At 37.3% G+C, this 18,219-nt stretch overlaps 1 protein-coding gene across 2 annotated transcripts in view; it reads right to left on the reverse strand.

Annotated features, from left to right (window-relative positions):
• Positions 1–9,150, reverse strand: part of LOC108972720 (paired box protein Pax-2-like) — a 28,849-nt gene extending 19,699 nt beyond the window's left edge. For both annotated transcript variants that reach the window (XM_018939451.1, XM_018939452.1), the window contains exon 1: positions 8,404–9,150. In XM_018939451.1, the coding sequence (XP_018794996.1) occupies positions 8,404–8,722 (319 nt within the window). In that variant the 5' untranslated portion in view covers positions 8,723–9,150. The remainder of the gene's footprint in view (positions 1–8,403) is intronic.
• Between the last annotated feature and the right edge of the window lie 9,069 nt (positions 9,151–18,219).

Raw genomic sequence — 18,219 nt, forward strand, 5'->3', positions numbered from 1 at the left:
ATTTCGAATCTTTCAAGGCGTAGAAGCTTTGTAAATTGCAATAGTGTGAATATTCAATTTCTGATTAAGGCTATCGTGTTAATCTTAAGCTTGACTAACACTAGGTGGATCTTGGAAAATTTGCTATTCCAAAAGAGTTTGCCATATAACTATTACTAATTTCTGAAATTACCTACTACATTAAAACTGATGCCTCACTTAAAGCTATTGCGTCGGTATATTACCAAAATCAGACCCCTTTGGGGTTAAGATCGCGTTGCTCAAATCAATTATTCTTTAATAAATTCTTCAGCGCGTAGGAGTTATTAATTAATATAAGTATACTCATGCATACGCACTCTTTCGTTAAAAAAATTTCCATTTAGTAATAATTTAATATATGTATAAAGATATTTTATTTGATTAAGCGGCACCTTGAATGAAATTAGCGATTTATTTATGGCTACAGGTCGTTTGATTTATTGTCTAAACGAAAACTCAACACTCTAATATTAATCAGCTGCTCACTGGTCAATTGGACAGCATTGTTGCTGCCGTTGCCGCTACCGTTGCGAAACGCAGACTGCTTTTACCTCTAATGTGTGGCAATGCAAAGCATATTTCACACTTGCCACAAATGTTGCAGGCGCGAACTGCTGTCGTTGTAAATATGTAAGTAAGCGTTAAGTAGGCGTTCGCGCGCCATTAATATGTGCTTAAAACGCGTGCTCTTTTATATATTTCTTTCAGTTTTTCTTGTTTGCCCAGCCAATTTGTTCTCTCAACATGTTTGGTCAATTGTTGTTCAGATGTGTTCCTTGATTTATGCCGCGCACGAGCATCATAGTTACCATGGGCTGATTCTAACTGACCCACCAGTCGGCCAACTGACTAAGCGACTGACCGTAGAGTAGAATGGAGTGCTGCCGGTTTCACATTGCGTGGTCGCAGTACGCACATGGAGCACCGCATCTACACGCTTATGGTATGCATGCCAAGTTCAAGCGGTTGGTGGATGATTTATCCGCGCGTTCATGCGCAAGCGCGCACGCCTGCTTGTGAAAAGAATATAAAAAACCGAAGTTTACCGCACTCGTGCACTCTTACCCCTCGTCACACGATTCGTGGAATGCTCATCACTGAATCGTTAAATCGGCTTAAGCGGCAACAACAACCCAGCTGTTGCAACTGCCACACCAAGAAAAAAGATGTCTCAGCGGTAGTGGCAATGATGGGGAAACAACGGCAGCCACTCGCGATCAGCTACGGTTATTGTAATCGTTTCGCCACTGACAAGCTTACACGCATCCAGAAGCCGCCAACTTCCAGACGTCGCATTCGCGTTGTAAAGTCGTTTGCTGCGCTGCGTACAAGTGATGATCACACCGGAATTCAATTGATAGTTTGATTTATTGCTACCGGTAATTTTTTGGCTCGTCAGCTTCGCGCGCACTCAGCGCTTCGAGAACCGTGTACATCATCATCGCAGTGCATGTATGTGAGTGACTTCCCGCATTAAACCTCAACGTAGACGCACGTCGTCACCGTCCAACGTTTGCAGTTACAAATGCAACGAGCGTGTGCAACATCAGCAACGCCACGATCGTTTAGCGTTGATCTCGTTCATGCGTTTTGAGTTTTTGCGCTTCTGGTGTTTATGCCACATTGCTCTACTACTTCATAGTTTTCCAATTTATGTTCTCCATCTTCTTCTCCAACCGTTCGCTCTGTGTATGGCGCTGGTGCTAATATGGTCATCTCTACGGCAAGCTTCATGGTTTATCTTTGAATTGCAATACCTTATAGTTTGTCTTTGATATTGTTACAGTGGTCGTCAACGGTGTCGAGAGTTTGCGCTGCTATTTCATGTAATGAAGGTTTTGAAAAATTACAATTTTTTCCTGGATCTAACAAACGAACTTTGTGATTCGACTTCGATAGAGATTAGATTTAATAAGAACTTTCTAACACCTGAAGATTGGATCAACTTTTATTTCTTCCAACAAATACCGTTTTGTATTTTGAAGGTCAATAGTCTTACTACTTAAATATTTCTTATTCTAATCTTTATGTATAAATAGTATGTGTTTGTCCGCGATGGACTCCTAAACTACTGAACCGACTTTGGTAAAATTAAGCACACTATGTCCATTTCAAACCAACTTAGAAGATAGGATAGTTAAAACAATTCATAAATAAAGAACACAGTCAAAGCTCTGTTAAATGGACGCCCTATTAACCATGCACATTGTTTATGTTTATTAACTACAACCTATTAGTGGACAACTCTATTATCTAGAAAGAAGCGCTGGTAACCAGACATTGAGAAAGCAGCTTTAAAATCGTTATTTTTTTCAATGAAATTTATGGGTATGAACATATTCAAAATCAAACCTCAAGTACAATCCCTTGGATTCTTATACCGATAAAAACTTTTTCGCCTTTATTTGTAAATAAAACTTTCACTGCATTGAATAGTTTATTATATGAATAATAGTACAAAATGCATACCACACCCCTAGTATTATGTAAGGTCTAGTAAAAATAAGCCCAGTATAATTTTTTATCTTTGAGTGATTGGTTTATTTTAGCATTATTAGTTTGAGCCGATTCAGTTGAAGTATTGTATATAACACACTTTCACACAAAAACTCTCATTAGTAATGGTTAAAAATTGAGAGAATACATTTACAGAAGCTTCTTTTGAGATGCATTTTTCCCCAGCACCATCAGCCGCCATAGATAGGAACATTTAGTTATCACTTGGATTTCCCAAAAAAGCTCCCGAAGCATCTGACGAACTACTATCGAGAAGCTCTGGAGCTCTTCGTCAATGGAAACAGTGCTTACTTGTTGGTCAGATTAGACGACTTCCATTATTGTATCTATATTTTCTATAATTGATCTTTTCGATTTTCCGTCGCCTGTATTGCATTTTGACCAGGAAGATTTGTACATTAATTTGAACTTAACAGGATTTTTTGGCAAAACGTTCTCTATGGCTGTATTTAAAGCTTTTGACTGTTGTGCTCTGAGGTTTTTTAGTAAGCTGAGATATATAATAAGCCATGTCTCAAGTCTTATTACGGGATATTTTCAATAAAGCTTTCTTTTGTGATTACAAGAGCCCCTAGTTTGCACCAAATGACCCATATGTATCAGCAGAGACTTTTGAACCTGTCACAAATTTGTTGACGCTGCTATTATCTATTCTGGTCAATTTGCCTATTTCACCGAATGTATGACCACCCAGATATTTCAACTTTAGTCTTGAGAAAGTCGGACGGTGGAGAGGAAACTGTATATAGTATATGTTTTCTTTCGCCATCGACCACACAACTTTTGCCGTCAATATTTTTAACCCTACTGCATGATACCTACTGAATGATGTTCAGTTAAAACTTTTAGATTTGTGGCAGAATAAACCTTGCTTAGAGCAAGTAGAAGAAACTCTTTCATAATATTTCAAATCTGAAGGATTTCGTTTACCGACAAATTAGAGCATAGCCTAACAAGAAGTTCTTCGAAAAGAATTTAGTTTTTTAAAATAAAATTAAAAATCAACAGCAAAAAACATGGTGGAATGTTGCCAAATTATAATGCGCATCGATATGGAAACTTAAAGATGACACAGTGTGTGTTTGTGCCATTCGCACATCAGTGGCAATTTGTTTTGCACAAGTACGTGCTGTCAAATAAAATTAATTCCACATCGGCGTTCGGTCGTCTTCCCACCGCCGCCACAGTCAAATAATGGCAACACCAACAGCAATTGCACTGCAACAGTTCTGCACACCACACACCACTTTTATTCGCAGCATTCTTCCTACTAAGCTGCCGCACGACCCACTTTGCAACGCTCTTGGCAATGCTGCCGCTCAAGCGCACCTCGTCGCCAATTCAGCTACAACAACAAGCACTGCAACAACAATATCAGCAGTCAGTGGAGCTTGCCAGCCTATCGGTCTCTTAGTCGGCTCACTCGTTAGCTGCCGCACCGTCGCGCTCGTCTGACCAACCTACTGGGATCGCTCACATGTCAGCGCCGAGGGCTGCAAGGGGGGCACGCGCTGAGGTAAGCCGGTAAAATGTCACAGCATGATGGCAGATTCAGTTTACTGACTTTGAAAGGTGTTGGAAGTTGCACAATAAATAAATAAATTATAAAACTTAAGCTTAAAGGGCGAATGCATTGTAGACTTCACCAAACACATAAGCATACATATATACATGCGATTGTAAGTTTGTGTGCGTTTTAATGCGAACAAGTACGCGTAAACATTGCTTGTAGTTGGTACACACACGGGTTTAGAGTTACCATTTGCCATATTCTAGGAAAGTGAAAAGAACTGTGGACACTCAGACCGTTTTTGCTGTTGCCTTGCGTTCTCGTGCTTCTTAGTGATTCGTCGTTATTGTCGATGTGCTCAACAGAGTTGACTTGTTTGGCTTTGTTTTTACCTTTGCTATGTTTTTGGGCGACTTTATTGCATAACAAAAATATTTTGTAATAAAATGCATATTAGAATGAAATCATGATAATTGACACCCGTTCAGAACAATAATGGTTAAAATTAGAACAATACGATAGCCTGGCTCGCCGAGAATTGAAGAATCATCAAAAGAAGCACCGTTATTAGAAAAACACGCTCTCTCAGTTGTCATTGATTGATTTTGGCCGATATATGCAGAATAAAATCACCAGGAAGTTCGATTTTCTTCACATTGTGTAAATGGGGGCTTATTGAAACATTAACCGGTTTCAATTAATTTTTAACACACAGAAATAATATTATCAGAAAATAATTCTCTCCCAATTTTAATTTTACATATATGTATTAACTACTGTGACCAAAAAACAGTAAGAGCCCAATCGTCGAAATATATTTTTCTAGGTTGGTATGACTATCAGTGACATCTCTGCCAAATGTCACAGCAAAATAATCATTAGTCTTTAGTATACGCTTGTCTTTCTGAAGTACATATGGTGCATTCGTCGACTTTTACGATGAGTGAAATTGTTCAACAAAGAAGTTTCAAAATGTTGGAAAAGGCCTTCGGTGATTATTGTTTGTCGCAATCAAATGTTTTTGGTTGGTACAAGTTGTCCAAAGAGGGTCGAGAACTCGTTGACGACGACCCACGTCCAGGAAAGCCATCAACGCCAACTGACGATCAACACGTGAAAACAATAAAGGAATCCTCGCTTTAGAATCGACGATTAACAGTCAGTGATCTTACTGGCATCGTTGGAATGTCGGACGGACATTTTCAAAGATCATTTGGGCCTAAGAAAAGTGAAAGCACGATTGGTTCAAAATCACTAAATTTTTCCGAAAAAGTCGCGTTAACGTCTGTGAAATAAGAATTTCCGACTACCAGGATAACATGAACCGTATTATTACTGGCGATGTGTCTTGGATCTACTCTACGACCCGGAAACAGACGATTAATCGGAAGAATATTGGGGCAAAAATGAGCCGAAGCCAAAAAAACGCATTAAAGCAGGTAAAATTTCACAGTTTTCTTCGCTTTTCGAGGAGTGGTGCTCTCTGAATTCCTTCCAACCGGCCAAACTGTCAAGAAGGAATACTATTTAAGCGTTATGCGTCGTTTGCGCGAAGTTATTCGTAAAGAAGGCTGGAATTTTGAGCCGACAACTCGTGGTTTTGCCTTTCACTCTTGCTCTCTCAGACCACTCCTCAACTACTCGGTATAAGTGGGACACTATTGCAAACTCCTTACGTGCTACTGCAAATGAAACAATTGGTTTTCGCAAAAGACAAAATAATAGTTGGTACGATGAGAAGAGACACTGCCTATATCGCAACGTTACAATCGACCACAACACATGAGGGATGGGATAAATAATGAGAGTTGAAGAGGGAAGCGAGACGTATTTGAAGACAAAAAAAGATAGCCCGAAATGCGGAGTACGAAAGAGTTTGAAAAGCTAGCCGTCAAGAGTAATGCTCAAAAATTCTACGAAAAGATGCGGCGACTAGCAGAAAGTTTCAAGACCTTAGCATAGTCCCCGAGTTGATCGAGTGACTGATACCCAGAGTATACAGAAATTTCGGAGGGAACAATTCTCCAGTCAGCTGAATGCCAGTGAAAGCATAACAGGAGATGACGAACCCGATTCCCCAATCGATGACGATGAAACGGAGGTTCCATTGCTCGACCATGAAGAAGTTTGAATAGCAATTACTCGCTTGAAGAACAACAAAGCGTCAGGAGCCGAAGGAATCAGTTTCTTTGTTGAATATGGTCGGACGAAACTAGACCGACAATTAGAATTTAAATATGGCTTACGCAATCCACAAAAAGGGTGACTCCACAACCTGCGCCAACTACCGTGGGATTAGCCTCCTCAACATCGCATTTAAAGTTCCATATAACGCACTGTGTGAAATCTTAAAGCCCATCTACAACAAACTGATTAGACATTATCATTCGAGCTGCAGAGCGCAGTGGAGAAGGTGCAATCATCTACAAGAGTGTAGAACTGCTGGCGTACGTCGATGACATCAATATCATTGGCTTCAACATCCGCGCCGTTAGTTCTGCTTTCTTCAGGCTGGATAAAGAAGCGAAACAAATGTGTCTTGTAGTAAACGAAGGCAAGACGAAATATCTCCTGTCATCAAACAAACAGTTGTCGCATTCGCGACTAAACTCCCACGTCATTGTTACAGTTATAACTTCGAAAACGCGGATAATTTATCTTGAAACAAACATTAACTCCAACAACAAAGTCAGCCTCGAAATACAAGGCAGAATAATTCTTTCGAACAGGTGCTACTTCGGACTGAGTAGGCAATTGAGAAGTAAAGTTCTCTCTCGACGAACAAAGACCAAGTTTTACAAGTCACTCATCATCCGCAGTCGGAAGATATACGAGGACAGTGGAAAGATATACGACGACATTGACATAATAAAGCTAATAAATAAACAGCTGTCGTCCGAATGGATAAGAACACTCCATCCCCTAGATTATTCGGCACAATACCCGCCGGGGGACCTACCGGATGTGATTGGAATTGGTCAAGTAGTTCCGGAGGTATGTGATTTCTCCTAAATGAGGGCGGTGTTACTCCTAACGTTCTATTTGTTCCTTTCTATTAAATCTCCTTTTATCGTCCTGTATGAAAATGTAATGTCTCTGACTCTTTTATCTAGTTATTGATTTATCGATATCTACTAAAATGTTTAACATAAGCATTACTTGGGGTGAGGGCGGAGTTAAAATCCGATTACATCAAAGGATAAAAAGGCTTCAATTGATTTGTCTGGTGCAAATTTGGGTCACATACATAGTTCGAAAATTTTAGGATATACATATACGGTAAACCTATTAGTAGGCAAGGTCTAATAAGAATATGTCCATTAAATTTTCCTTAATTTGAAGGTTTTATTTAACAAAATTATAATTTTGAAGAAGTATGCACCATTTTGTTCGACAACTGGTAATTTCATAACCAAATTTCTGGGCTTTTGGTTATTTAAGATAGTGCAATTGTTGACAGTACAGATGCGAAGTAATAGTTTTGTCTCTGGGGAACAGCTCATAGTCGATACCTGTCTTGAGATTTTGTCTTTATCCTAAAAACTGGCATATTATTGGTAAGTAGTACCATTGAGAGAACCAATGGTTTGAGAGCAACGATGAAACAAGATTATGAAGATCTTACGATACGATCCACCCTACCTACTTACCGTTTTTAACACAACTTTGGAAATTTAAGTCCGGCATGATTTAACCTCACGGTCCTGTGCTCCATAAGAACTCCTGGGTTAAATATATCCAAATATATATTTATTTTGGTAAAATATATTATCCTTGAAATAGAAATTATCTAGAAAGGTATTCAAGAATACAATACATAATAATATGTACGTATATCTTTGTATAGGGAATACTCGAATCGAAATACTGAGTATAAACAAAATAATGTCGACAATTGATCTCAATACTTCATACTGAAATGTGACTTAATTAAAGGCATAGAAAAACTGGAAGAAATTAATAACAAAATAGTGTAAAATAAACTATATGAGCAAGCAAACGAACCTTTAAGTAATATTGGTGGTCCACTAAACAACAGTGGATTAAATTCAGGAATAGAATAAGAATCAGGAATAGAATAAGACCTTCCCAATCCAAAAATTACATGGGACCAGATACTCAAGGGCAAGAGGCGCAAGAGCTAGTAGATGTCCGTTCATTGAGCATAGAAATCACAGACACCTTATAGTCGAAGAATGAAACGGTATGTTTTTTTTTCAAGTAGGATAACACAAAGTACTATTTCCAAATCCAGGCCCTATATTACTACTCGGCTCTAGAGGATATGTGAAGCTTCCAAATTATTCAAAATAATTAAGGTCTAACATAACTGCCACATTGGTTTGAGTACTCACCTGTTGGTGACAGCGGCACTGTGGGCGCCACATGTGGTGGCAGAGCTACCGACGGCGGCTGACCAATGCCGTGTGCCGTTAAACCGGGTATAGGAACATGTGCTTGCATGGGGAGCGGAAGCGTTGTAACGCCACCGGCTGTCGGTGGCAATGCGCCGCCCGCCATCACTGGCATCACAGATAACGTATGTTGTTGGGGCTGTAAATTTTGTTGTTGTTGTTGATGCAAAAGATGTGACGGCGGCGATTCCATGCCCACTCTAACACTATTCAACAAATTATTATCATGCGCACTGGATGCAGCATTGGACGAACACATTTGTGGATGTCATCAGGCGAACGCGCGGAAGCCAACACACACACACACTCACACGCGCGTGCTCATACAGGCGATTACGAGCGCAAGCGGCGACGAGAATTATCCTTATTTTGCGGGGTTTCAAAAGCGGTGTTTAAGTTTTTGATTTCAAACACGCTAACAGTGTGCTCGTCGCGCTTTCAACTTCCAACGCTTACACACGCAAGCAAAATATCGATCTAGTCTTTACTTTTATCGCTTCCGCACTTGGCACTTGGCACTTTTACGCGCTTTAGCGACAAGCCCGAACAAAATTGTACCCTATTATCCGCCTTTTTGGTGGCGCCGTCGGCAGTTCTCTCTTTCTTCGCTAATTTTTCTTATTTACACTCGTTTTTACTTTGGCTCGGTAGCTATCCGAGTTGTTACGCCAAGGTGTTAACTCGCGGCGCGTCCGTAACGAATACTAATCATGCAGGGACAGCTTCCTCCGACGCCGCTGACCTCCGCTCAAGCAAGCGCCATAACTCACTCAATGCGCTGAGTGGAGTGGAAATGTATGAAAGCAATGTTTGCTTGAGTGGAACCTAATTAGCGGCACAGCAGTTGAAAGAAAGTCAGCGCATGTGTTGGTGTGTATGTTCATGGTGGTGGCAGCCACTTGTAAATGTTTAAAATGTAAATTAGGAAAATCATGTGCTTGCTACTTTTCAGTATATATGTGTGTGTTGTGTTTACCGTACTGTTGTGTTTTTGTTGTGTTTGGAGCTTAATACCACCGAACAAGGTGACTTGTTGTAATCCGTTGGGTAAATATATGCGAGCTCATACTCGTATTAACATAGTTGCTTGGACCTCTTTTACGCACACCCTACCGCGGCTTTGTGTGGCTGTTTCAGTGCCTTAAATAAGGGAAAGTAGTTACAGTAGTTAGAAAAATTTTACATTTATTCTTTATCATTTATTATCTGCCTTTGGACAAAATTTAAATTCCTGCAGCACGTTGCATTGAGTTAAATGTCACCTATGAGTTGTTTCTAAATCGATATATGGATATGGATATGGATATGTTCAAATTGAAAGGTGAATTTTTAACTTAAACTTCGCCTGTTTTTCAAATCGGTAATTTTTTTCTGTAAGTTGGTAGTACTGTTAGTGACATATATGCTAAATTTCACGTCATAATATTCATTAGTATTTGAAATACACGTCGTTTTGTGAGGCTCAAAAATGTGAATTCTTCGATTTTTACTATGTCAGAATTTATTGAATAAAAAGTGAGATAATGCACCATCTCACAATGAATTGATTATTCGTGATGATTTCGCTCCATTTTCAAGTAATATCGTAATTCACCCCTGATTTACACATGCTTGGTTTTGACTCAATTGTGAATATAAAAGCTGATGGAAGATTTTTCCAAATGCTATGATGACTGGAAAACTCGTTGGCATAAATGTATTACAGCGGGAGGGGATTACTTTGAAGGAAATGAAATGGACAAAATTCACATATACGACTTTTATATATCTAAATGTTCGGAAAAGAGATAAAAGTAGATTTTTCGATATAGCTCAGTCAGTCCTACAGGGGCCCCCGTCATTCGAAACTTTAAAATTTAATTGCTCAAATGACCCGAAATTTTGAAGGAATTAATATTTTTAAATTTCTTTTCCCGCTGCAGAAGACATACATCTTGATAAAAGAGATTTGTGTTAGGTATAAATTGACATTATATATGGACGTAATCCAAGTCATATTTAACGATACTCTTTCCGACATAATCAATGTTCCTTCAGGTGTTGATCAAGGTAGCCATCTTGGTCCAATTCTGTTCTTGTTATTTATTAATGACATATCATCTSTTGTTAAGTTTTCAAACGTTTTATTATATGCTGACGATGTAAAACTTTTTAAATCATTCACCTCAAATAGTGAAAGATGTCACTTGCAAACAGACTTAAACAACCTAGATTTTTGGTGTGTTAGAAATGACATGCCATTGAACCTTAAAAAATGTAAAACGATGTGCTTTTCACGTAGATCTGTAGACCCTACTTCATACGTAATACAAAACTTACGGTTGGAGCAAGTATRCAGTTTTGTTGACTTGGGAGTAACTATGGACCCCAAACTCAAATTTAATCTTCACACATCTTCCATGGTTTTTAAAGCTAAAGGTGCTCTAAGTTTTGTTAAACGGTGGTCTAAAGAATTCAGAGATCCGCTTACCACGAAAATTCTTTTTACTCTCTCTTTCTCTTTTTGGTGAGGCTTTTATTAGAGTATGCTTCCGTGGTATGGAACCCTTGTTATCTAGTTCATTCTGAGAAAATAGAGTCCGTTCAAAAACAATTTTTACTTTTTGCCTTAAATCATTTGCATTGGGATTCCAGTTTTAATCTTCTCCCTTACACTAACCGATTAAAACTAGTAAATCTCCCTACAATCGCTAGTCGTAGGGAAATGCTTGGTATAATATTTCTTGTAAAACTTATCAATGGGTCAGTCTGTAGCCCATCTCTCTTGTCTGATATTAATTTAACTAACAGATTCACTCTTTACCATTAAAAAAATTATTTTATCTACTCTTAACAAGTAACATTTAAAAATTATAAACTTTAATCTAATTCTTAATTTGGCTGTTGAAGTTTCTGTAGCTGAGCAGCTTAAGATCGCAACGCTTAAAACTCTCTTGCCTTTTATGACTCGGCTAATTTCGCTCGTTCGCGGATTGCGCCCCGTGCGTCGGCTGGGCGGGAGGAGGGTAATCGTTGGGTATTATTATTATAAAGCAAATAGCTTGGGAGATACATATGATGTTTGTAAGACTTTTTAACTTAGTGTAACATTAACTTAGTGTAACATATGGTAAGTTAATTTTAGAACCGGTGAGAAAAATTTCTACGAAATGGCTGGACTGGTTGCTTTGAAATCTTTACGCAACCTTCGTAGATATATTTGTCATATAATGATTAAACAATACTATTTTTCATATTAACTTCTTTAAGTCGCTCCGAAAAGTAAATTTTCCCACAAAAACGATTTATTCTGCGAAGTCACCATTTTGCTAAAAATGAAAATTTTGATTTCTCCTTCGAGGTGAGGCCAGTGAAGCTCTCAAAACAATAAACATTTTAACAATATACTTATTTTGAGTGCAAAGAATTTGAATAATGGGCTAAGGACCCCAAAATATATTTTAACTAGAACTTACTTTTTAATCTCGATTGTCCTAACCATTTAAAATGTTCCCATGTAACACTATTCTTTAAACATTATGAAGAATCGATAATTATAAATCCAATAATAAAATAATCTTATGGATAACCGTACAAAGTATATATTTGAATCTAATCTACAGACAAACCAACAGGTAAGTTCAAGAACTGATCTAAGTAAAAGCTTCTTGATTAAGTTGAAGCGAAATCTAGTAAAAAGAATTTAAGGGATGCTATCCAAACATTGTGCAAAGTAGTAAACGGCGTACCGCAATATCGTTACTGATACTCTTGAGAATACAGACTTCTGTGCATGGTGTTAATTCTCCAATGAATACCTCCGACAGTGAGCGAATTATTTTACAGTATATAACCCAATGGACGGCTTAATAAGAGCATTCCAGCTTTTAACTCGTCTTCCCTAAATAATTTGTGAATACTAACGAGTTGACAGTATTTGACTAAATTTATATCGGAGTCCGCTCCAATTAAGTAGACCTTACCACCTTGTAAACGTGGAACATATGTGCTAAAATATACTAAAAAACATCATTTTATATCGGGTATAATTTGTAGTCTAATTAGCCATTACGGCTTTGTAATCCATTTTAAAATCCAATTAGAAAAATAGTTATCATTTTATGCTACTTCATGGAGTTCATAGAGATATACACCTCAGAGCTTTAAAAACTCTAAACATTCATAAGCAAGCACTAACGCTGTCTTACTTTTGCAGCGACTATTATTGTTATAACTTAACTCTTAATAATATCAGGTAAATAATTTGGAACAATTTTAAAAATATGTAATTACGTCGGATAATCCAAACGTTTCTGAAAGCTCTTTCTTCTGAGTTGTTTTGGGCTAGATAACCAATCTCTTACGGCGTGTGACCTGATCTCTCAGTTTCTCACTTTTAAGTCCTTGAACATGCTTGGGCTGCCATAATTTAAAGAAGTTGTGGTTTAACTTGATAGTTATGAACCTATCAAGGTCTTCGTAATTATAATAATTTTTTTAAATTTTTATCAATTCGATTTTATTGCAGTCACATGACCGAATAAAATCATCCCTCTATTAATAAGTTAAATAAGGATTCAATCCATAGCAGCTGAAAATTAAAGTTAGTTACACAGTTGGGCAATAGCTTCACTCATTGTCTAACCGACATAGGAACGACTATGCATTTGCAGTAGTTGCTGTTTCTATGTAATCCGTACATCTTCGCAATTAACCAACTATTGCTTCGCTGGATTATTCATGAAAATTGCTAATGTGAACGAGCACATTTATCCAAAACCAATTATTGCGGAAAGTATTGAAGCAATGAAGAGTAACCTACAAAGCTTGCGATAGAAAAAAAAGCATTTAGATCAAGTAACGAAGGGCTAAGTTCGGGTATCACCGAATATTTTATACTCTCGCATGATAAAGTGATAATCGAGATTTCATTATCCGTCATTTACATATGTTTTTATTTTGCTGTAAAATTCATTGGATTAGATCAATTTGTGTACTTTGAGTATTTAATTGTATTTTCATTTATTTTAATTGTATTGGAAGTTATCGATCACGAAAATTTTTCCACAGGGGATACCTCAGCTCAAATACCGTATTTGTGTAAAGTTTTATTCCGCTATCATCATTGGTTCCTAATGTATATATTATACAGAGAAGGCATCAGATGGAATTCAAAATAGCGTTATATTGGAAGAAGGCGTGGTTGTGAATCGATTTCACCATATTTCGTATATATCATCAGGGTGTTAAGAAAATATTCTATACCAAATTTCATTGAAATCAGTCGAGTAGCTCCTGAGATATGGCTTTTGATCCATAAGTGGGCGACGCAACGCCTATTTTCAATTAAAAAAAAAAAGGCTGGATGCAGCTTCCTTCTGCCATTTCTTCCATAAAGTTTAGTGTTTCTGACGTTTTTCGTTAGTCGGTTAATGCACTTTTAGTGATTTTCAACATAACCTTCGTATGGGAGGTGGGCGTGGTTATTATCCGATTTCTTCCATTTTTAAACTGTATATGGAAATGTCTGAAGGAAACGACTATAAAGAGTTTGGTTGACATAATGCCTCTCCTTAATGCGATTCTTTGTGCCAAATTTCACTTTAATATCTTTATTTATGGCTTAGTTATGACACTTTACAGGTTTTCGGTTTTCGCCATTTTGTGGGCGTGGCAGTGGGAAGATTTTACCCATCTTCGAACTTAACCTCCTTATGGAGCCAAGAAATAACTGTACCAAGTTTCATCATCAAGTTACAGTTTGCACGGACAGACGGACGGACAGACAGACATCCGGATTTCAACTCTACTCGTCACCCTGATCACTTTGGTATACATAACCCTATATCTGACTCTTTTAGTTTTAGGACTTACAAACAACCGTTATGTGAACAAAACTATAATACTCTCCTTAGTAATTTTGTTGCGAGAGTATAACAAGCTGAAAGAACATAAAATGAAGGAAAGGAAAAAAATTAAAATTACTTGCTTATAAACTATTCCTTATAACTGGCTAACCTTCGTCGTACTGTTTCTGTCCGGATATGGAAGTGCTCAACGTGTAGAGCGGTGCAATAGCACTACTTACTTTCAGAGTCAAAAGATGTAGCTCATAACTAAATTTCTATTAAACTAATAAATGCGACAGAATGTCAGCTAAGAGTGAATGAATGACAATTATCCCTATAGTATACGCTGAGCCATCGTGTACTAAATGGTATACATTTTGTTGATGAAATTTGTTCGGTTATTGTAATGGAGAATTTCGCTGTATTATATATATGACATATACATTAGTATATATTTGTATCTTCTAAAAATAGTTACAATATCAATGAAAGCATGTGTAAACTGACAGTATGAAGTGAGTTTAAGTTAAGCAGTACCCAAGAAAAACAAAGCTTAATATCAGTTTAGTAGCCACAAATGCCTAGTTTGATATACATTTTAAGATAGCTGGACCTGTGTGGGCAGAATATGATCATTAACATATTGAGGATACCCTGTGTAGGTATGTATATATCTAGTAGTTGCGAGTGTACATAATTCAAACATATTTTTGACTTTGATTTTATAATTTAAAGATAGAAAAATTGCGTAATTAAATTATAAGAGATCGGAAATGTTTAGTTATTATATTTTTCTTTATACATATAATTCTCTTGTAGAACCCGAAGAGGTGATCTGGCAACCGATGCTCAGACCATACTAAAATTATTGAGGGAACACTTCTCCAGCATGCTAAATGGCAGTGTAAGCATAACGCCAGGAGAAGGCGAACTCGATTCCCCAATCGATGACGACGGAGCAGATGTCCCATTGACGGAGCATGAAGAACTTCGAATAGCAATTGCCCGTCCGAAGAACAACAAAGTGGCGGGCGCTGATGTATTGCCGGCCGAGCTATTCAAATACGGAGGCGAAGAACTAATAAGGAGCATGCATAAGCTTCTGAGGTAAGTCTCCCAAATATCGCATATAAGGTTCTATTGAGCGGATTGTGTGAAAGATTAAAATGGTTGGACCTTATCCAGGTGGCTTTAAACCTGGAAAATCAACAACCGATCATATATTCCCCATGCGCCACAGCTTTAAAAACACCTGTGAGAAGAGAATCTGGCGTGTGTCGATTTCAAAGCTGCTTTTGACAGCACGAAAAGAAGCTGCATTTATGCCGCGATATTTTAATTTGGTATCCCCCAATTTGGTATCCCCCTAATACGCTGTGAAACTGACGTTAAGCAATGCCAAAAGCTCCGATTCCCTTTCGTGCGACTTCTTCAATCTGGTCTTGGAAAAAATAATTCTGTTAGTTCTGCTTTGTCCAAACTGTATAAGACAAAATATCTCCTGTCATCAAACAAACAGTCGTCGCATTACCGACTAGAGTCGTATTGACGTCACTATTGACAGTCATAACTTCGAAGGTGTATATAATTTCGTCTTTCTTGGAACCAGTATTAATACAACAATGTCAGATTGGAAATCCAATGCAGGTAACTCTTGTTAACAAGTGTCCTTTTGGACTGAGTGGGCAATTGAGAAGTAAAGTCCTAAAGTTCTATGAAACTTTCAGCCTTTCCAGAATTCAGATTTCAATATAAATGTAAAATCTGATAATAGTATTTTATTTAATTTCTAGCAAATATTATTTAAAATGAGCTCTCACCAGTAGAATTTTTTTGAACATCGAGAATGAAAGGTACGTTTCCTTATGTGGATATCGATGCTAAGAAATACTCAGCAAAGTCTTCACAGATATACATACATTTTCTTTTCCAATTTTCAATGTGTGCGTTTTTCTTTTTATTGAGAATGTTGCCTTGAGATCGATCTATACAATATGTAATTTTTTAACTTTTGCAACCAGTTGCTACAGGGTATTATGGTATTGACCGTTGCTACGCCCAAAAATCGCCATTAACCGAAAACATATAAAGGGCCATAACTAATCACTAAATTTGGATATAAGACTGTAATTTGGTACAGAAGATGCCAGTAGCAATGGGCGTCATTGGGCAAATATTTATAAAAAAAGTGGGTGTGGCCCCGCCTTCTAACAAGTTTAATGTACATATCTCCTAATCTACTTCAGCCGCAACAACCGAATTTTCTGAGTACAAATCTTATAAGAAATTCTACCGACAGTGTGAAAATGGATAAAATCAGAGGATAACCCCACTCACTCCTCATATAATGGTACTGTTAAAAACTGGTACAATGGGCGTGGCATCGCCCGTTAACCGATTTCAACAGCTTGTGAGAACCTTTTGAAAATTAGCACAATCAATATAACGGTATAAAACTCTGTCCAAATAACTCTTTTAGACCCTAGGTACCAAGTATTTGGACCCCAGTACCTAAATTTAACTTTTGCTCCAAAATATTGGTCAATGTGTGAAATATATAACTGAAATTACGGCATTATTATATCTCTTAATATTATCTCTTATAATTGTGTCTCTTTGTCAAAAATGGGTTCAATGGGACATATACTTCCCTTAACACCAATATACTTAATATAAAGATTTTCGTCCTGCATGCATTTACTAAGGAAATCAACCTTTGGGAATAAGAGACCTTCCGACCTTCTCAAAACAACAAACAGCAATAACATCAGTACCATTAATAAATTTCTTAAACTGTGTAACATCAAAGACATATACCACCACATACAACTAAATAACCTTACTAAATATTTTCTTTTCACCATAATCTTAGTATTAAGAGCCGAAGGCCCTGGCAGCCAGTGCTGATTCTTACAAGTGGATAAATTATTTATAATTAGTTCTCTTTTAAATAAATAAATAAAGATTTTCGAACTTGCGGATGACTTTGTACCCAATATATCGGCCTATATGTAAGTTATCCCAATGAAAAAAGAGGGCGTGTTTTATTCATAACAGTATATCTTGTGCTATATAACTAATATCAGGATTTTCGAGCATTCAGCTGACTCCACTCCGTTTGATTGGTTTTACACTTTAAAGTATTTCCCTTACTTTTATTCTTGTAAGTTGCAAGAGTATAATACGCTCGGTTGCACCCGAACTTATCGCTTACTTGTTTTGTTATGTTTTTAAGAAAAATATAGTTTTTTATAATGTTCTATTTCCCCAACCTTGACAGATTTTGAAGCCAACTCATCTCAATCAGTCCAAAAAGCTCTGAAGTCTTCTTCGCATTTAAAAAATTATTGTTGGCATATTGTCAAAGTAACAATTTATTAAAACCAATATATTACAGCTACAACAACACTTCTAATTAATAACAATAAAGAGGCTGTCGAATAGTGTGGCGCATAGCGCTCAGCTAATTGCTTTAGTCGCTTAAAAACGCAGCATAATTATCTTTTTCCGTAGCAAAACAAAATGTCGACGAGCGTAATGTAATAAAGAAAGAACAACTAATAAAAAAAAACAACAATACGCTAACTGAAAAAACTCAAAAAAGTTGAGTGTAAAAAAGCGCTTTGAAAATATTATAATATGAAAATCACTCAGAAATGCAGTCCAATTATGAGTTTCAAAAATTCTCAAAAAATTAAAAAGAACTCAACTACATTTGTAAGAACTCACTCAAGCACATGAGCACAATACAAGCGCTCACTCAATTACTCTCTCTTGCATATTGCTGACCTGTTCGAGCGCACCTAAACCGGTTTGCAGAGCGAGGTAGCTGATGTTAAATAATTGTGGGCGTGGCTAGATCGCATACGACTATGTACGCCGCTCACGCCTATTTCGAATTAATAAAGGCAGCTCACTCATTCCAGCA

This window comes from Bactrocera latifrons, unplaced genomic scaffold, assembly GCF_001853355.1.
Source record: "Bactrocera latifrons isolate USDA-ARS-PBARC rearing strain unplaced genomic scaffold, ASM185335v1 scaffold_42, whole genome shotgun sequence".
Lineage (NCBI taxonomy): Eukaryota > Metazoa > Arthropoda > Insecta > Diptera > Tephritidae > Bactrocera > Bactrocera latifrons.